Source organism: Pongo pygmaeus, chromosome 15, assembly GCF_028885625.2.
Source record: "Pongo pygmaeus isolate AG05252 chromosome 15, NHGRI_mPonPyg2-v2.0_pri, whole genome shotgun sequence".
Lineage (NCBI taxonomy): Eukaryota > Metazoa > Chordata > Mammalia > Primates > Hominidae > Pongo > Pongo pygmaeus.
The window spans coordinates 36127123-36148996 of NC_072388.2; the positions used below are offsets into that span (position 1 = coordinate 36127123).

Consider the following 21874-nt stretch of genomic DNA (forward strand, 5'->3'; position numbering starts at 1 on the left):
CAGGTACACCAATCAGACGTAGATTTGGTCTTTTCACATAGTCCCACATTTCTTGGAGGCTTTGCTCGTTTCTTTTTATTCTTTTTTCTCTAAACTTCCCTTCTCGCTTCATTTCATTCATTTCATCTTCCAGGGCTGATACCCTTTCTTCCATTTGATCGCATCGGCTCCTGAGGCTTCTGCATTCTTCACGTAGTTCTCGAGCCTTGGTTTTCAGCTCCATCAGCTCCTTTAAGCACTTCTCTGTATTGGTTATTCTAGTTATACATTCTTCTAAATTTTTTTCAAAGTTTTCAACTTCTTTGCCTTTGGTTTGAATATCCTCCCGTAGCTCGGAGTAATTTGATCGTCTGAAGCCTTCTTCTCTCAGCTCGTCAAAGTCATTCTCCGTCCAGCTTTGTTCCATTGCTGGTGAGGAACTGCGTTCCTTTGGAGGAGGAGAGGTACTCTGGTTTTTAGAGTTTCCAGTTTTTCTGCTCTGTTTTTTCCCCATCTTAGTGGTTTTATCTACTTTTGGTCTTTGATGATGGTGATGTACAGATGGGTTTTTGGTGTGGATGTCCTTTCTGTTAGTTTTCCTTCTAACAGACAGAACCCTCAGCTGCAGGTCTGTTGGAGTACCTGTCCGGCCGTGTGAGGTGTCAGTCTGCCCCTGCTGGGGGGTGCCTCCCAGTTAGGCTGCTCGGGGGTCAGGGGTCAGGGACCCACTTGAGGAGGCAGTCAGCCCATTCTCAGATCTCCAGCTGCGTGCTGGGAGAACCACTGCTCTCCTCACAGCTGTCAGACAGGGACATTTAAGTCTGCAGAGGTTACTGCTGTCTTTTTGTTTGTCTGTGTCCTGCCCCCAGAGGTGGAGCCTACAGAGGCAGGCAGGCCTCCTTGAGCTGTGGTGGGTTCCACCCAGTTCAAGCTTCCAGGCTGCTTTGTTTACCTAAGCGAGCCTGGGCAATGGCGGGCGCCCCTCCCCCAGCCTCGCTGCCGACTTGCTGTTTGATCTCAGACTGCTGTGCTAGCAATCAGCGAGACTCCGTGGGCGTAGGACCCTCTGAGCCAGGTGCGGGCTATACTCTCCTGGGGCACCGTTTCCTAAGCCCGTCGGAAAAGCACAGTATTCGGGTGGGAGTGGCCCGATTTTCCAGGTGCCGTCTGTCACCCCTGGAAGGGGAACTCCCTGACCCCTTGCGCTTCCCGAGTGAGGCAATGCCTCGCCCCTGCTTCGGCTGGCGCACGGTGCGCTCACCCACTGACCTGCGCCCACTGTCTGGCACTCCCTAGTGAGATGAACACGGTACCTCAGATGGAAATGCAGAAATCACCCGTCTTCTGCGTCGCTCGCGCTGGGAGCTGTAGACCGGAGCTGTTCCTATTCGGCCATCTTGGCTCCTCCCCCTGTGCCACATTTTCTTAATCCATTCTATCATTGATAGACATTTGAGTCAGTTCCAAGTCTTTGCTATTTTGAATAATGCCGTCATAAACATATGTGTGCATATGTCTTTATCATAAAATGATTTATAATCCTTTGTGTATATGCCCAGTAATGGGATTGCTGGATCAAATGGTATTTCTAGTTCTAGATCCTTGAGGAATCGCCACACTGTCTTCCACAATGGTTGAACTAATTTACACTCCCACCAACAGTGTAAAAGTGTTCCTATTTTTCCACAACCTCCCCAGCATCTGTTGTTTCCTGACTTTTTAATGATTGCCATTCTAACTGGAGTAAGATGGTATCTCATTGTGATTTTGATTTGCATTTCTCTAATGACCAGTGATGATGAGCATTTTTTCATATATCTGTTGGCTGCATAAATGTCTTTTTTTGAAAAGTGTCTGTTCGTATCCTTTGCCCATTTTTTGATGGAGTTGTTTGATTTTTCCTTGTAAATTTGTTTACATTCTTTGTAGATTCTGGTTATTAGCTGTTTGTCAGATGGGTAGATTACAAAAATTTTCTCCATTCTGTAGGTTGCCTGTTCACTCTGATGGTAGTTTCTTTTGCTGTGCAGAAGCTTTTTAGTTTAATTAGATCCCAGTTGTCAATTTTGGCTTTTGTTGCCATTACTTTTGGTGTTTTAGACATGAAGTCCTTGCCCATGCCTATGTCCTGAATGGTAATGCATAGGTTTTCTTCTAGGCTTTTTATGCTTTTAGGTCTGACATTTAAGTCTTTTATCCATCTTGTGTTAATTTTTGTATAAGGTGTAAGGAAGGGATCCAGTCTCAGCTTTCTACATATGGCTAGCCAGTTTTCCCAGCACCATTTATTAAATAGGGAATCCTTTCCCCATTGCTTGTTTTTGACAGGTTTGTCAAAGATCAGATAGTTGTAGATGTGCGGTGTTATTTCTGAGGCCTCTGTTCTGTTCCATTGGTCTACATATATGTTTTGGTACCAGAACCATGCTGTTTTGGTTATAGTAGCCTAGTACTATTGTTTGAAGTCAGGTAGTGTGATGCCTACAGCTTTGTTCTTTTGGCTTAGGATTGTCTTGGCGATGCGGGCTCTTTTTTGGTTCCATATGAACTTTAAAGTAGTTTTTTCTAGTTCTTTGAAGAAAGTCATTGGTAGCTTGATGGGGATGGCATTGAATCTATAAATTGCCTTGGGCAGTATGACCATTTTCACGATATTGATTCTTCCTATCCATGACCATGGAATGTTCTTCCATTTGTTTGTGTCTTCTTTTATTTCATTGAACAGTGGTTTGTAATTCTCCTTGAAGAGGTCCTTCACATCCCTTGTAAGTTGGATTCCTAGGTATTTTATTCTCTTTGAAGCAATTGTGAATGGGAGTTCACTCATGATTTGGCTCTCTGTTTATCTGTTATTGGTGTGTAGGAATGCATGTGATTTTTGCACATTGATTTTGTATCCTGAGACTTTGCCGAAGTTGCTTATCAGCTTAAGGAGATTTGGGGCTGAGACAATGGGGTTTTCTGAATATACAATCATGTCATCTGCAAACAGGGACAATTTGACTTCCTCTTTTCCTAGTTGAATGCCCTTTATTTCTTTCTCCTGCCTGATTGCCCTGGCCAGAACTTCCAACACTATGTTGAATAGGAGTGGTGAGAGAGGGCATCCCTGTCTTGTGCCAGTTTTCAAAGGGAATGCTTCCAGTTTTTGCCCATTCAGTATGATATTGGCTGTGGGTTTGTCGTAAATAGCTCTTATTATTTTGAGATACGTCCCATCAATATCTAATTTATTTAGGCGTTTTTAGCATGAAGGGCTGTTGAATTTTGTCAAAGGCCTTTTCTGCATCTATTGAGATAATCATGTGTTTTTTGTCTTTGGTTCTGTTTATATGCTGGATTACATTTATTGATTTGCATATGTTGAATCAGCCTTGCATCCCAGGGATGAAGCCCACTTGAACATGGTGGATAAGCTTTTCGATGTGCTGCTGGATTCGGTTTGCCAGTATTTTATTGGGGATTTTTGCATTGATGTTCATCAGGGATATTGGTCTAAAATTCTCTTTTTTTGTTGTGTCTCTGCCAGGCTTTGGTATGATGTTGGCCTCATAAAATGAGTTAGGGAGGATTCCCTCTTTTTCTATTGATTGGAATAGTTGTAGAAGGAATGGTACCAGCTCCTTTTTGTACCTCTGGTAGAATTCAACTGTGAATCCGTCTGGTCATAGAGTTTTTTGGTTTGGTAGGTTCTTAATTATTGCCTCAATTTCAGAGCCTGTTATTGGTCTATTCAGGGATTCAGTTTCTCCCTGGTTTAGTCTTGGGAGGGTGGATGTGTCCAGGAATTTATCCATTTCTTCTAGATTTTCTAGTTTATTTGCATTGAGGTGTTTATAGTATTCTCTGATGGTAGTTTGTATCTCTGTGGGATCGGTGGTGATATCTCCTTTATAATTTTTTATTGCGTCTATTTCATTCTTCTTCCTTTTTTTCTTTATTAGACTTGCTAGTGGTCTATCAATTTTGTTATTGTTTTCAGAAAACCAGCTCCTGGATTCATTGATTTTTTGAAGGGTTTTTTGTGTCTCTATCTCCTTCAGTTCTGCTCTGATCTTAGTTATTTCTTGCCTTCTGCTAGCTTTTGAATGTGTTTGCTCTTGCTTTTCTAGTTCTTTTAATTGTGATGTTAGGGTGCTAATTTTAGATCTTTCCTGCTTTCTCTTGTGGGCATTTAGTGCTATAAATTTCCCTCTGCACACTGCTTGAAATGTGTCCCAGAGATTCTGGGATGTTGTGTCTTTGTTCTCATTGGTTTCAAAGAACATCTTTATTTCTGCCTTCATTTTGTTGTGTACCCAGTAGTCATTCAGAAGCAGGTTGTTCAGCTTCCATGTAGTTGAGCAGTTTTGAGTGAGTTTCTTAATCCTGAGTTCTAGTTTGATTGCACTGTGGTCTGAGAGACAGTTTGTTATAATTTCTGTTTCTTTACATTTGCTGAGGAATGCTTTACTTCCAACTCTGTGGTCAATTTTGGAATAAGTGCAATGTGGTGCTGAGAAGAATGTATATTCTGTTGATTTGGGGTGGAGAGTTCTGTAGATGTCTATTATGTCCACTTGGTGCAGAGCTGAGTTCAATTCTTGTTAACTTTCTGTCTTGTGAATCTGTCTAATGTTGACAGTGGGGTGTTAAAGTCTCCCATTATTATTGTGTGGGAGTCTAAGTCTCTTTGTAGGTCTCTAAGAACTTGCTTTATGAATCTGGGTGCTCCTGTATTGGGTGCATATATATTTAGGATAGTTAGCTCTTCTTGTTGAATTGATCCCTTTACCATTATATAATGGCCTCCTTGTCTCTTTTGATCTTTGTTGGTTTAAAGATCTGTTTTAAGATCTGTTTTATCAGAGACCAGGATTACAACCCCCACTTTTTTTGTTTTACATGTGCTTGGTAGAGCTTCCTCCATCCCTTTATTTTGAGCCTATGTGTGTCTCTGCACGTGAGATGGGTCTCCCGAATACAGCACGTTGATGACTCTTGACTCTTTATCCAATTTGCCAGTCTTTGACTTTTAATTGGAGCATTTAGCCCATTTACATTTAAGGTTAATATTGTTATATGTGAATTTGATCCTGTCATTATGATGTTAGCTGGTTATTTTGCTTGTTAGTTGATGCAGTTTTTTCCTAGCATCAATGGTCTTCACAATTTGTCATGTTTTTGCAGTGGCTGGTACCGGTTGTTCATATCCATGTTTGGTGCTTCCTTCAGGAGCTCTTGTAAGGCAGGCCTGGTGGTGGCAAAATCTCTCAGCATTTGCTTGTCTTTAAAGGATTTTATTTCTCCTTCACCTTTGAAGCTTAGTTTGGCTGGATATGAAATTCTGGGTTGAAAATTCTTTTCTTTAAGAATGTTGAATATTGGCCCCCACTGTCTTCTGGCTTGTGGGGTTTCTGCCGAGAGATCTGCTGTTAGTCTGATGGGCTTCCCTTTGTGGGTAACCTGAACTTTCTCTTTGGCTGCACTTAAGATTTTTTCCTTTATTTCAACTTTGGTGAATCTGACAATTATGTGTCTTGGAGTTGCTCTTCTCAAGGATTATCTTTGTGGCATTCTCTGTGTTTCCTGAATTTGATGGTAGCCTGCCTTGCTAGGTTGGGGAAGTTCTCCTGGATAATATCCTGAAGAGTGTTTTCCAACTTGCTTTCATTCTCCCCATCACTTTCAGGTACACCAATCAGACATAGATTTGGTCTTTTCACATAGTCCCATATTTCTTGGAGGCTTTGTTAATTTCTTTTTATTCTTTTTTTCTCTAAACTTCTCACTTTATTTCATTCATTTGATCTTCAATCACTGATACCCTTTCTTCCAGTTGATCGAATTGGCTACTGAAGCTTGTACATGCATCACGTAGCTCTTGTGCCATTGTTTTGAGCTCCATCAGGTCATTTAAGGTCTTCTCTATGCTGTTTATTCTAGTTAGCCATTCGTCTAAACTTTTCTCAAGGTTTTTAGCTGCTTTGCGATGGGTTCGAATATCCTCCTTTAGCTCGGAGAAGTTTGTTATTACCGATCGTCTGAAGCCTTTTTCTCTCAACTCGTCGAAATCATTCCTCATCCAGCTTTGTTCTGTTGCTGGCGAGGAGCTGCGTCCCTTTGGAGGAGAAGAGGTGCTCTAATTTTTAGAATTTTCAGCTTTTCTGCTCTGGTTTCTCCCCATCTTTTTGGTTTTATCTATCTTTGGTCTTTGGTGATGGTGACCTACAGATGAGGTTTTGGTGTGGATGTCCTTTCTGTTTGTTAGTTTTCCTTCTAACAGTCAGGACCCTCAGCTGCAGGTCTGTTGGAGTTTGCTGGAGGTCCACTCCAGATGCTGTTTGCCTGGGTATCACCAGCGGAGGCTGCAGAACTACAAATATTGCAGAACGGCAAATGTTGCTGCCTGATCGTTCCTCTGGAAGCTTTGTCTCAGAGGGGCACCCAGCTGTATGAGGTGTCAGTTGGCCCCTACTGGGAGGTGCCTCCCAGTTAGGCTACTTGGGGGTCAGGGACTCACTTGAGGAGGCAGTCGGTCCATTCTCAGATCTCAAACTCCATGCTGGGAGAACCACTACTCTCTTCAAAGCTGTCAGACAGGGACGTTTAAGTCTGCAGAAGTTTCTGCTGCCTTTTGTTCAGCTATGCCCTGCCCACAGAGGTGGAGTCTACAGAGGCAGGCAGGCCTCCTTGAGCTGTGGTGGGCTCCACCCAGTTCGAGTTTCCCAGCCGCTTTGTTTACCTACTTAAGTGTCAGCAATGGCGGGCGCCCCTCCCCCAGCCTCGTTGCCACCTTGCAGTTTGATCTCAGACTGCTGTGCTAGCAGTGAGCAAGGCTCCATGGGCGTGGGACCCTCCTAGCCAGGTGCAGGATATAATCTCCTGGTGTGCCATTTGCTAAGACTGTTGGAAAAGCGCAGTATTAGGGTTGGAGTGACTCAATTTTCCAGGTGCCATCTGTCATGGCTTCCCTTGGCTAAGAAAGGGAATTCCTGGACCCCTTGCACTTCTTGGGTGAGGCCATGCCTGGCCCTGCTTTGGCTCACCGTCCATGGGCTGCACCCACTGTCCTGCACCAACTGTCCGACAAGCCCCAGTGAGATGAACCCATTACCTCAGTTGGAAATGCAGAAATCACCCATCTTCTGCATCGCTCATGCTGGGAGCTGTAGACTGGAGCTGTTCCTATTTGGCCATCTTGGAACCTCCCACTATTTTTATTTCTTCTAAGTACGCAACCTAGTAGCTTCTTTCTTCTGTTTTTCCTCGTCATCTTTATTTTATTTCTAAAAATGGATATGTTTCACGTTATAAACTAATTGAAGATGAGTTTTTCGGCATTGATCTAAGTCAGTGATAATTTCAAAATTGGAGTCAGAAGTTAATGATAAAGGAATCCAGTTTACACAGCTAATGCAATAGCTTTCATCTGTGAAAGAGCAGACTCTCATGTATTTGGATGTATCTTCAAGCGCCAGAGAAAAACCTCCTACAACTTCTACTCACTAGGGCCCATGTTCTGCAAAATGGATTATTTTGTTTTTCTAGGGAGCAATTTTGTATAAATTAGTGCTTAATACATTTTGGGGAATCAATAAAGAATAAATGTCATACTTATTTTATTGACATACCTCCTTGATAAATGTAAGAAATAAAATTAGTAAGCATATAATTAATATGTAGAATGTACCCAATAAGCATATAGTTATGTATACAATAAAGTATACTTCAATTTATAAAAAGTTTGTATCATTTTTGCTGTTAACATCATGACTAAACTCTCTTGTGAAGCAAGGAGAAACATTTACAAATTGTTATTCAAATATAAAATTAGTTGTACAGATTTACCAAAAAGAGAAAATATATACTTTACAGTACTTGTTACAACAGACTTTTTTTTCCTAGGACATACCGAGGGATTGCCTATGTTAAACGGAAATTTTATAAAGAAGCAACCCAAGATTTTTCTGCTGCAATTCACTTAGATCCTAATAACTGGTTAGCGTTGTATTATCGAGGTTGCTTATTCAGAAAGAGTAACCCTTTTAGAGCGCTACAGGATTATAGTGTTTCAGGTACTTTGCCTTCAATTACATGTGTATAGCAATCTGATCTGGGATTCAACAGCTCAGTTTCATAGTGGTGAATGGTAATGTGGGGTCACTAATGTAATATGTATACTACTATATACTAATATACATTATAAGTATATATTACATGAGCTTACACATTTTAATATTCTTATATAGGTATACAATATATGAATATATAGCTATAATGGTTTAGCTATAAGTGTTTCTAATATGCCCTTTGTGTGTGTGTGTGTGTGTGTGTGTGTGTGTGTGTGTTAACTGTGGCAAGGGGAGAATGTGACAGCAAAGAAATCTTTCTATAATATACTGGGTTCTGAAGATTTTTCTGGAAACCCAGTCCTGTTTCCTAGTCAGCTTGCTAAAATGGCAGTAAATTGTCCTGGTGGGCTGTGTCCTGCTCCATAGGCTCAGCCCAAGGGATTTGTCAAATTCAGAGTTTTTAACCCCTAAACTAAAAATGGGTTTTGAGAATCCTTAGTAGCTAAGGACACCAACAGCTAAAAATCACCATTTCTGTGTTACTCTCAATCAGCACACTCCTGGTTTATGCATGTGCCCAGCACAATTGTGAGCATAGAGTCAGTGCTCAGTAAACAGCCTCCAACAGAACGAATGAGTCCATCCTGACTGATGAAATGCAGCCTGAGTCTAACACTCCAGATATACCTGTGTTCACCTGGGTGCAAAGTTCTAGAATCCCATCATCCTAGATTAGACAGTGTCTAGAGATGAAGAGACAACTAGATTTCCACAGGGAAGAAGAGCTAAGGTGATAGTTACTTGATCGTCTTCAGTCCATTTGCCTTCTGAGGTCACCCTTCTAATTAATATTAAAAAAAATAACTCAAATTTCATTCTGTGTGTTGAGAGGAGTCTAGTGTCCTCCCCTCTATTTCCAGTGATTCTTGGGAAAGGGGACTGAGGATTTCTGTCTAATTCTTCCGTCATCTTTGAGTCCAATTTCAGCTTTTGGCTGGATTTCCCGTCTTTGCCCACCCTCACTTCTGTGGCTACTGTTCTCTCGGCTTTGCTTTTTCTCAGGTCTGTCCTTCATTCCCCAGTGTAACATCAACACAAACCTGTTATGTCTACTAATCTGTTACTGACTGCTTTAGGGTTCAGAGGATACATTTAGCACAGATAACTTAAATTTGAAGATCAAACCACCCCATTTCTAGAATTTTATCTGGCTCTATCAGCCCTATCCATCTGCCACTGGCCACATCCCTTTCTCTCTGATCTTCCTCTAAAGGCGTCTTTCTCATATTTCCCTCTTATACATAAGTTTTGGGCTTCTCATGCCCTCCTCTCCCCACTTCTAGGCTATCACAATAATTGAACACAATTCCTATTATTTAATTATCCAGAGCAGACAAACTTGATTTCAGCCTCAATCCTTTCCTACCAGACAGCCCAAGGGGTTTTATCACCCGCAACAAAAAAGGACTCTCAAGATATTTTGCTAAGCTAATAATAATAATAATGATATCTAACATTTATTGGGCATTTTGCTACTTGCAAAGTGCTGTTTAAAGTGCCAAATAAGAAGTATCTCAATATTCAGAGTAATGCTAGGAGCTCGGTACTATTTTCATTCGCATTTTACTGATGGGAAAGCCATAGCACAGAGAGGTTAAATAATATTTTTTTTCCTTTTTCCTTAAGAAGAGTTTTTTTTTTATTGTTTGTTAAGAGCAGCCACCCAAACTGCAGCTGATTTTTTAATTGCTAGCCAATCATACTGTGAACTGGGCAGTTAGATTTTCTTCAAGTGATAACAGTCATGCGCCACATAATGATGTTTCAGTCAAAAACGGACTGTATATACTATGGTTAAACCTGATATATGGCACTTGACACTGGCATTGTGGATCAAGTAGGGGAAACAATTGATATTCATTAATGGTGTTGGGACATTTGGTTTTCTCTATTTTTTATATATATATATTCTATATATATATTCTCTCTCTATGTATATTCTATATTCTCTATATATGTGTATATATAGAAATATAACATATACCATCTGGGTTTGTGAAAGTACACTCTATGATGTTTGCACAATAAAGAAATCCCCTAATAATGCATTTCTCAGAACATATCCCTACCATTAAGTGGTGCATGACTGTATTTATTTAATGTGTATGATCATTGCTGACACTGGCTATAGTTCCCTAAATCCAGTACTGTGAATATTTTTGTCCTAGACAGTAAACATTATGCATATTTTGGCAAAACTTTCCACCTTAAGGCAGAATGGCATGAGAAGCTTTAAAGATATCTGTCAAAACTTGTGGAAACCCCATCTAATTCACTAACATGTTTTGAAAGTGAAGGGGCAATCAGTAGGCGAGAGACATGAGATGACCTCTAGACTGGTTACTGATGAGAGTCACACACGTGGATTCTAAGAGGAGGTTATTTTTCTCCCTTCCATTATTAGGGATGTGCATCCTGGATAGCTGTCATTTGGGATGTGCATAGTCAAGCCATCCGCCTTACCTCCAAGCTCTGCTTGCCTTGCTGTAGCCTCTTTGCTTGTCCATCCCGGTTTGTGTGTAAGCCTGACCTCTGCTTTCTGCCTTCAGGACTAGTACCCAAGCCTGTTCCTTGGCCAGTAATGATGGCTTCCTGATAAAATCAGGCCATCAAGGCTGATGGCACCCTTCTGACTGGAGTTGGATTCTAGGCCAGTCTTTGCCATTGACTGGCATATCATGACCATGGTCAATGTACTTACCCCCTTTGGACTTTAATCTCCTCACCTATACGGTGAGTGGACTATGCTAGATTCCAATCAGGATTTAGTTCAGCTCTAATGAGTTTGTGAACCACAATTGCCACATTGTTACTAATAAATACATTTTAATATACAATACTATTATTTAACTTACCAAACAAGTACACTCATCATAGATATGTTTCTATTTTATGTAATGTTAAAAAATGAGAATAAGCAATAGGAAGGTTACAGACTAAAATATAATTTATATATGGTTATTTTAGAACCTGAATGAAATACATTTTTTTTAAAATTTTTAAGCACTCATAAATGATGGCTATGAGAATCTTGGTTGTTTTCTACATCGGGGAATAGTCTACGCACATCTAAAACTTTGGCTGCTGGCAATTTGTGACTTTGAAACTGTCATTTCTCTAGAAAGGTATGTTTTCCTTTTCATATTTATTGATTTCACTTTTGTAAAAAATTGAAAACCTGAAATGGGAGAAAAAGTTTCTTTCCTCTCATCATTGATAACCTAAAAAAAAGAGACACTTGTAAAGTCATCCTAGAATTAGAATACTACTTCTAAAAACAAGATTACTTCAAAAATAAAACCTGTTCTCAACATCTGTTTGCCTCGGGTGTTTTTGCAAATTTTAGCAGTTAAATGGGTTTGACAGGAGTTAAATCTATGGATAAGGAATCAATACTATTGAGGATTTTGGAGATGCCAAGGCTAGAGCTTTTTGAAATTAACTTCGTGGAAAACTGTCATTAAGTTTTAAAATAATGAAAAAATATTCTGCTTGGTATATGATTGTTATGGACAGCATACAACTCAATGGAAGGCAACCTTCTATTTAGAAATTCTGGCTTCATTTTGTTTAGTAAAGCAAAATAAAAACGCTAATACCATGTAGACCATATGTTCAGGAAGAAATACAGACTGAAAGTTAAATGTACTAGTCAGAAAGTCAAACTGTAAATCACAGAATTTAATTAAAAATTCCCCTTTTTTTTCCAATGAAGCATTTATGAAAAGGGAAGGTGTCAGAAAGAGTAACTAATCATGCCAATTCCTTGCCAACCAGCAGACTGTTTACTTAATCTATCCAAGGTAAACTTTGAACTTGACACAGGAAATTCATGGAGCATGGCTCCATAATGACCACAGTGGTTTTCCTTTGGACATTTTTGAGCCAGAAAGAAAAATAAAAGAGTGTCAGTTTCAAAGAGACAGAAAACAGGAAGTAGGAACTTTGGTGTCTAGGAAAGGGGTCAGGGATTCTGTGAGGTTGGATTATTGGATGGGTGGTTTTCTCATTTTGAAATAGAGGCATCAAACATGATAATTTCTAAGGTTATTTCTCTACTGAAAATCATTTGATTCTAAGAGAGATAAATAACATTTATTTGATACAGAAAAGCTGTGTTAATATGTATGTGGAGAGGATTTTAACCCCAAGCCACCAAATCCTTGAATATGACTGTTTCTCACTGTCACTTGTGGCCAATAGAACATAACCTGAGGTAAAGACTTTTTAGCTGAGAAAAACTAAGCTTGTGACTCAAGACAACGGAAAGGTAAATCAAAGAAGAGTAAAGTTTTGCTAAAAGTCTAGGAGACTTCAGGAATTCTGTTCCTAGCTCAGACCCTAAAAATGTTAATTCCCTACTAAGGGTTTCATAAAGGTGTTTATAGTTTTTCATAGAGAGCAGCTAACTAATTTACTTTCCTTTGTAAAACATTAAAAAATACTCTGATGAATACTGATGCATCTGTTTCATTCAGTTTATTCCTAATTGGAGAACATTTGGAATAATTAAAAATGTTTAACAAGATTTCACTTTCTCGTTTTTTTTTTAGAACTATTACTTTGGCTTATGTAAATATTGGCCTCATACATCTGCTACACCTGGATAACTACACGGAAGCCATTTGGCAATTTTCTGAGGCTATTAGAATTGATCCTTTATGTATTCAAAGCTATCTTTGTCGGGCAGAAACGTATTTTAAGGTATTTAAGGCTTGAGAACCTTGATTTTTTTAAAAAAACTTTAATTTTCTGAATATTTGTTCAACATAATTTTAATATATATACATATTTTAGCTAATTGTAGGGGCTAATGCATTTATAAACAATGTGTTAAGCTGATAGTTGACTCTAATTACTCATTTATAAAGACTCTACTTTCAAGGTGTGCATTTTTATGTCTTTCACTTTTGAAAATAATACCTTTTTTTCTTAATTACAAAAGCATTATATACTTATTGCAGGTAATATATGCATGCGATAAGAATAAACTAAAAACTATTATCTGTAATTTTATTCTCTAGGGATAGCTGCTATTAACAATTTGAGTCTATGGTCCAATGTTTTGTGTATGTGTGTGTGTGTGTGTGTGTGTGTGTGTACAGGTGAGTAAGTAGGTTCATACAATGGGATCCAGCCATAGAATGGGATACTGACTATTCATGCTTACCTTTAATTTTGTTTAAGTTTTATAAGTTGTTTATATTAAAAATAAATGTTATATGCCCCTGCTGTGACAAATTAAAACAGCACAATAAATACGAAAAATCCTCTCCAATTCCAGCCGGATCTGATTTTCAGAGATAACGCTGTTAACTCTTGTCTCTATCCTTCAAAGTAGACACCCATTTCCACCACTTCACCTCTAACTGCCCCGTCCAAATACTAGTTTCTCACCAGATGGATTTTCAAATAGCAGCCACAGTGATCTTGCCAAAACATGTCAGATTATTTCACTTCTTTGCTCAAGCCCTTCAATAGCGTCCCTTGTGTTTAGAATAAAAGCTTAATTCTACAAAAGCCAAAGGTCTACAAGACCCCACAGGAGCTAGCTCCTAATTGCTTTTCTACCTTTGTCTCCTGTCTATGCTGGTTTCAGCCAGGATAAGCTAGGCTATGCTGAGGTAAAAAAAAAACCCAAAAACCAAACCTTCAAAATTACTGTATTAAAACAAAGGTTTATTCCTTGCTCACACTGTATGTCCACGGAGGATTGCCTGGAGGCTCTGCCCTCCATTGTCTACATGTCAGGACCCAGTGTGACTACAGTCCCATTCAAAGTCCTTACTCTGCTGACAGTGGAGGTAGGGACCCAGGGCAGGTTCAGTGTTGCCACTAGGTCATGTTAGTTCTTGACTCTGTCGGGGAAAGGGTGGACATTCTCATAGTGTGTGGTTCTTTTGCTTAACCTAACCCTGGATGAAGCTGATGAACCTAATCCTGATGAAGCTAAGACCATCTGCGGAAGTTGGAGTTTCCCCTGAGCACATAGAGAAATGAAAACACTAGCATGATAGCAAGGTGTAAGGATATAGTCAAAGGCTGTTCTGAGAGACAAAAATCTCTATGCAGTAATGATTGAATAATTTGTGGTGCATTCACATCATAGAATGTAACAGAGATGGTGACAAGAATGAGTAGAACTATGCTAGCTGACTTGAAAGGTTTTCCATGAGATATTTTTAAGTAAGAAATGTAGGGCTCACAAAAGAGTGTGAAGTGTGTACAATACGATTCCATGTAAATAAAACAATTGTAAATAAACCCTTGTGTATGTATGTACAAGAATATATACTCCCATTATGTGTGTTCAGCCTCCAGGGTAAATCTAATCTAAGGCTACCTGGTAGTGGTCTAATGTCAGGGAAGCTTGTGAGATCTGCGAATGAGCCTCCATTTGTCTTAAGTCAGGATTTCCTCAATGCATAGACATGTATGGTTGGTAGAACAGGCGTAGCAATGTGAACATATGACTATATGATTTATTAATTACACCATCCTGAATAGGGTTAGCTTAGGAAGCATCAGGCATGAAGTTCCACAGAAATTTTCCAATTTGTTTAAACAAATCTCAAACTTCCTCCTTTTTTGTTTCCTCTTTTGAGTCCATCCACCATTTCCTCCAAACATTTATACCATCTCTACAGGTACTGCCTGCTTCCATCCACAAATTAGTTTTGTACATTTGCTTCTTTGCATCATTGTGGCGTAACAATGAAAGGATTGGTTGGTTGTCACAGGTTAATTTTGCTCTGGTCTGTAGAGTGCTCTTTTGGTAATATTTTCAATGATAGTTGATTTTGTCCCCAAATTTGTACAAATTCAGTTTCTGTGACCAGTATTAAGGGAATAATTAATGTTTACTTTTCATTACTTATTGATGGTAAGCAGATTAGTTTTTCATCTTTTTTTATTTTGTTATATTCATTCATTCATTTACTTAATTTTTGTGCAGGCCTGTTTTTCCTCCCTTATTTTTAAGTGGGATAGAGTTTTAGTTTTTATATTACCCTCCTTTGCATGCTACTTTATTTCTTAGTCTTTATTCCTATTACTGTTTTTGTCTAGATGGGGTCTCATTATGTTGACCAGGCTGGTCTTGACCTGGCCTCATCAAGCGATTCTCCTATCTCAGCCTCCCAAAGCGCTTGAATTAGAGGCCTGAGACCGCCCTGCATGCTACTTGATTAAGATGGATCAGGTTTGCTGAAAAAGTTGTTAAGGGTTGAGGGAGAAAAACTGAAATCTAAATGATAAAAGAGAACACAAACACGTACACAATCCAGAATGTGTTATATAATCACATTTATGTGAAATTGTATATGTAGATATGTATAATTATTATTTAAAATTAAAGATAGATGATTTTTAAAAACAAAGAATATATCATAAATTTTTCTTTTTACTTCTCTGTATCCCATTTGCTTTGTTGATTCTTAAGAAAAACATGTATGTTAGGAGATGTCCCTGCAAAATTTCTGTAGAAAGGGTGGGAGAGGATAAATATCAGAAAAGAAGCAATCGATGTTATTAGGAGCTAAGTTTCTGTTTCTCATTCAACAGTTGCATAAATTGAAAAAGGCAGTAAATGAATTGTCTCGTGCTATCCACCTTCAGCCAGATGGGATCCAATTATACATAAGAAGGTATGAGCATAGAAACTGAATTCTTCTTGGGATAACTTAGCATCAGAGAAATTGAATGGGGATCTTCAGTTCCCTCTTGAACCTTTCAGCCTCCCCATTTTACATTTAATCTCCCAGCAATTGCCATTTCCCCACCAGCAAGCCAGTTTGTTAAACTTTAAGATAGTTTATTATGTAAGATAACCAGATTTTTCCCTTTGCTCTACCCTTGCATCAAAATATACCTGTTTAGTGTTTATGTTCTTTGAGACCTTTTTAAGCGACTAGTCATATAGTTATCACATATCTCATAAGAGTAAGGTAACATATTTTGAACAGTTGTTTTGATTATGTCCACAGTCAAACATAAGCATGTGTACTAAATATAAACCTCTGCTAATTCAGTGAAAAGAAGTGACATATTGAATTGTATACCATTTCTACAGGTACTGCCTACTTCCATGCAGTATTTCAAATGTAGTAGAACTTTCTATAAAGATATCCTTTGCAAGTTATGAGTTATCACTATCAAAAATATAATCTTTTGAGGATTTATAGACCTGGGAAATAGAATGTGACAATGCTTTACTGATAAGGGCTTGCTTTGTCCCTGAACCACATTTTAGCAATTTATGTAGATACCTCCTTCCTTTTATATGCCTTGAACTTTATCTTTTAATAATTTCTCAGCAAAAAGTATAACATTTTAAATACAGATAATTGGAAAAAGAGATTTGTGTACTTTTCTTTCAGTGTTACATTTCCTAAGTTTTCTCATCACATCACTATGCTAATTGATATATTTAGATTATATAAAATGTCTATAATTTTCACTTTTTTATGCATACATAAGTAAATAAGAATGAATATATTGTAAAATTGTAAGTAACTGATTGTAAGAAACTTTATTTTAGAAAGTTTATTTTTAGCTGCTTAGAGTCAAAATCGATTATTTCTTCCAGAGGACAATATCTTCTTATGATGAAATGTTATGATCTTGCAAAGTTTACTATTTATCAAATAGCAGAAATGGACAAAGGTAAGTATAATTAATTATAACTTTTAAGAAATACCTCTTTAAAATTTTTATGCTATTTTGCAATAGTTATGTATAAATAGCATGAAGGATCCAATTGAAAGTCAAATTAGATTTTCAAACTTTAGTTTTATATGTACATTGCCAATTAGTAAAATGATTCATAGCAGTGAATTTTGTGAGAGAGATTTTTATGGAAAATATTAAGCTTACAATTTTTCTATTTTTTGTTTGTAATTTGAATGTCTTGTTGGTTACTGGTAGTAAATAGATCTTAGTATAATTTGTTAATTTTATAATTTATTGATTTGTTAATTCATATTATAAAGACAAATTATTGAATTACTCCCTTAGAATAATTATATTCAAAATCCTTGATACTTGGCAAAAATATTGATAAACTTTCCTTCCCTTTTAGGTCTCATCGAGTTGAGTCCTATGCAGCAAGCCCTCATTTATTCATTTTGTGAAAACCATGACAAGGCCATTGAGGTCTTGGACGGAATCAGCTGGAATAGAGCTGAGATGACCGTGTGTGCTGTATTAGCAAAAGTTCAAATGAAGGCCAAGAGAACCAAGGTGAAAAGTCCTCTGAGTAATGTTTACTAAACCTATTAATGAAGCGTATATATTGTGCTTAGTATACCACTTTACATATTTTTCACAAAATTAAGTCATACTATTTATTTATTTTTCTGTGAATTAACATTTGGGTTATTTTCACTCTTTTTTTTTGCCCCCTCTTAAGAATAGGGCTGCCCTAAATATTCTTTTTCATGTATTCAGTCAGCATGTGGAGTAGTTGTCCAGGATATATTTCAAGGAGTGCAATTGGTGGTATGTAGAGAATGTGAATGTTTAACTTTCAGGGAAATGACGTGTTGTTTCATAGGGTGGTACCAATTTATTCTCCTACCTGAAGTGTAGGTGTATTCCTGTTCCTGTTGATCTGCATCTTTTACAATAATTGATATTGTTAGGCTTTATTTTTGCCAATTTGGTGGATAAAAATTGATGTCTCATGGTCTTAATTCACACTTCTCAGTTTGAGCATCAGGTTGAGAATCTTTTTATGTTTATCAGCCACTCATATTTCCTGTTCTATCAATTTGCTATACACGTTTTTCATTTCCCTTGTTCTTACTGATTTTAGGCATTTAAGATGTAAATGCTGTATACTAATCCTTGATTGTATGCTGAGTATCTTCTTACAGTTTGTGCCATGTCTTTTGTCTCTATGGTGTCTTCAAAGACAGGAGAGAAAAAGGTGAAAGTGAATGAAGATATAGATTCATTGAAAAGTAGAAAGGGGGGAACTTGAGACAGTAATACACTTTTTCTAGGCAAGGTCGTGTGCTGAGAGTGAGGACAGAAGGAGGGATGTTGGGTGGCTTGCAAACATATAGCGCTAATGCTCAGTAGAAGCCATAAAGGACACTTAGGGTATCCAAGTGAAACCTTATTGTTTCTTTAGCAATTTAATACAATTAAGAAGATAGTATAACCAGTAACAAGTATTTGTCTTTCTATATACAGATATACAATGAGTAGTTAAGTATTAAATGGCCTTTCTATCTTTTTCATTAATGAGACTTTTGACTTTTTCATTCAATGAGACTTTTTCATTAATGAAACTCTTGACTATTTTGAACTTTTTCATTAATGAGAGTTTCAAACTTTTACATTAATGAGACTTTTGACTCCTTTGAATAAATAAATGAGTGAGTTTTGGAGGTAGTTTATTTTTTTGGTGCCAATAAAACCCTATTAGGAGGACAGCAGAACATGATAGAAATTGATTAAAATTATGTCAGATATTATCAGTGGAGATCTTTTACTACCTAGTAGCTTCCCAGTATTCTATTCAGAGAAATTATTAGGAAATTGTCAATAAATTTGTTCATAAATTTAAGCCTGACTTAAGCTTGAGTATAGCCTTCAGAATTTAGAAATTTTAGTTCCAAAAATCCATGTCCATAAGCCTGCCTAAGTACTGGCTTGTAGGATAGGCACCTGGGTGGGACTCATGAGGGTAAGGCTTCTGAACTGGGTTCTCTTCTTGTAGTGTACTGACAAGACCTGTAACTTCACCAGGTCTGTTTGTCCTCAGATAAAGTAAGAGTAGAGGTGTGTGCTCTGTGCTCCGTTTAACATATAAGGCTGTAATGTTAAATCAATAGTGGAAAGAAGCATTTATTGCCCCCTCCCTGCTTTTTTATCATTATAGGAAGCTGTGAAAATGCTTAAGAAGGTTTTGGATGCCATTTCTCATTTCGATAAAGGACCAAATGCCACAGCAATTTCAGCAGACTGTCTGTATAACTTGGGTCTTTGTTACATGGAGGAAGGCAATTTACAAATGGTATTTCGTGTATTTAGGAGTGTAGATTATTTGTGATTTTAGAGACTGGTTGCTTGTATGCAATTCTGTTTCTGAAGGCCACCTATACAGTGGGCAACTGGTCCAAAGCTGCTTATGAAGCTTGGCTCATTATAGTCAGTCTGCACCCTGCAGCACCTAGGATGTTGTTTTATTTAATCAACATGTTTTATTTGATGTTTGTTTGTCAACAATATTCTAAAGATTAATGTGCGTTTCCCGCCAGAACAATAAATCTAACTGCAGGAAATTATTACAGTAAAATAATTTTATCACATTAGTATGATTCACTTATTAAATTTTAAGTACTTTAAGTGCTTTAACATAATATAGAATAAATGGAAAAGATTAGGGCATTCTGGCTTTTCTTATTGATCATTGAACAATTCAAATCAGATTGAAACTGGTTGTTAAGATGGCCAGATTCACTGAAAAACAGTTGATTCAACTATTACATATTTATCCAGTCTTTGGTGATTTTAGGCAATTCTTTACTTCAAACTTGTCACTGATATGACAAATATGTAAAATAATTGATACTATCCAATGGCTAATGTTGGATATTCTACAAGTCTATCTCAAGACACACACAGACACACACACAAACACATACACATCATTCTAATTCTTATGTTCATGGGGTGGACAGTGTTTTAAACTGGTATTGGTATAAACAAAAAAAGAGGTGCACTTGATTAGTTGTTCTATTAAGAAATGCCAGTAAATATGAGACAAATTATAAATATTTTACATGTTGTTAGTCCTTTTGAACAACCAGAGCAAACTCAGCTTTGCTTTAAAATGTGGGGAAAAATTTTAGAGTTCCTTTGTTCTGAAGTGTTTTTTTTTTTTGAGATGGAGTCTCACTTTGTCTCCAGGCTGGAGTGCAGTGGCACAATCTCAGCTCACTGCAACCTCTGCCTCCCGGGTTCAAGTGATTCTCCTGCCTCAGCCTCCCGAGTAGCTGGGATTACAGGCTCATGCCACCACACCTGGCTAATTTTTGTGGTATTTAGTAGAGATGGAGTTTCACCGTGTTGGCCAGGATGGTCTTCATCTTTTCACCTTGTGATCTGCCCGCCTTGGCCTCCCAAAGTGCTGGGATTACAGGAATGAGCCGCTGTGCCTGGCGTGTTCTGAAGTTTTATAATGATGCATTTGCTGGATCCTAATGAAAAATAAATGTTCTGGTTGTGATTTCTTTGAAGAAATGAAATCTGAGGAATAATTAAAATTATACCACCTGAAATATTGTAATCTAACAATATGGATTATGTATACCTTAGTCTGCCTTTAATTATAATAACCAACCCTACTTGTTTCTAAATATTAGTTTTGTTTGTTCCATGAGGTCCATTAGGAGAAATGTATTTAAAATAATCCAAAAATAGAGTGAAACTTTTCAACAATAGTTATATACTGTAATTCGTTAACATTTTAAAACAATATACTATATATCACTAAATGGTTTGCATTTTGACAATATGCTCCTGTAGGCTTTTGATTCTTTTACAAAAGCTGTGAAAGCAAATCCAGATTTTGCAGAAAGCTTTTATCAGCGAGGGCTTTGTAAAGTGAAACTCCATAAGGATAGCTCGATTCTGGATTTTAATCGTGCAATTACCCTCAATCCAAAACATTACCAGGTATTTAAACAGATGTTTTTAGTGAGTTGGAAAGCGTTAATTTTGGTAAAACTATTAAATCTTTTATTTGCCATTGTTATCAATTAGCAACAATCAGTTTCTTATACCTACTTTTCACTTAACTCTATTTTGATAATCCAAATAGCTGTATTTCTCCTTAAACTAAAAGTATTATTTCCATCAGTGATATTATGATATATATATAAACATATCTGTGAAGGTGATATATGTAAATATTAATGTGGCTATTAATAATTTAAAGTTTGTATACTCATTAATTTTACTTACTTTTTGTTTTGATGTTACATAGATTCCTGCCTTTTAATAGACTGTAGAGGCAACACAAAATTCAATAGGTGAAGCTTGATTGCATCTTGATTTTAGGAATCTATGAAATTTGAATCAGGTCTAAATATTAAATTATTTTTGGAAATTTCTATCAATTATCTTGGATATGTAATGGCAGTGTGGTTATGTAGGAGAATGTCTTTTTTTCACAGGAGATGCATACTGGAGGACTTGGGGTAAAGTATTACCATATCTACAACTTGTTTTCCAATAGTGCAGAAAAAAAATAGATAAATATTGCAAAATGTTAATAATTATTAACTCCAGGTGATAGGTATTTATCATTCTTTCAATTATTCTGTGTCCTTTGAAATTTTTTTTCCAATAAAAGAAAAATTTTAAAAAGACTATATTTTATTACCCTCTTTGGGAGGCATAGATTTATTCCAAGTATCATATATTTTGGTAGAATTGGTGCTTTTACTAAAGCATCCATTCCTGCTTTCTCTCTCTCTCTCTCTCTCTCTCTGAATAGGCATATTTAAGCCGAGTAGCATTCTATGGTTTAAAAGGCAGGTATTCCAAAGCAATCTTGAATTGTAACAAGGCTATTAAAATTTACCCTGAAAGCGTACGTGCCTATCTCTACAGAGGAGTTCTGAAATACTACAACAAGGTAGGGCCATTTCCTGCCTGGTTTACTGAAATTTTAGGGTGGGCAGATTCTTTTATGCTAGGCAGGGGACTCATTTACTTTTTTTCTTTGTGGTTTCTATGATATGAAGGGCAGAACTACATAGAAAACT

General features: G+C 37.4%; 1 protein-coding gene across 3 annotated transcripts in view; it reads left to right on the forward strand.

The window, feature by feature from the left end:
• The window catches only part of TTC6 (tetratricopeptide repeat domain 6), a 242888-nt gene that overhangs the window by 186629 nt on the left and 34385 nt on the right, over nucleotides 1-21874 (forward strand). For all 3 annotated transcript variants that reach the window (XM_063651570.1, XM_054449042.2, XM_054449043.2), the window contains 9 exons: nucleotides 7867-8036; nucleotides 11098-11218; nucleotides 12647-12797; nucleotides 15657-15739; nucleotides 16681-16757; nucleotides 17173-17333; nucleotides 18982-19116; nucleotides 20631-20780; nucleotides 21604-21744. In XM_063651570.1, coding sequence (XP_063507640.1) covers nucleotides 7867-8036; nucleotides 11098-11218; nucleotides 12647-12797; nucleotides 15657-15739; nucleotides 16681-16757; nucleotides 17173-17333; nucleotides 18982-19116; nucleotides 20631-20780; nucleotides 21604-21744 — 1189 coding nt within the window. The remainder of the gene's footprint in view (nucleotides 1-7866; nucleotides 8037-11097; nucleotides 11219-12646; nucleotides 12798-15656; nucleotides 15740-16680; nucleotides 16758-17172; nucleotides 17334-18981; nucleotides 19117-20630; nucleotides 20781-21603; nucleotides 21745-21874) is intronic.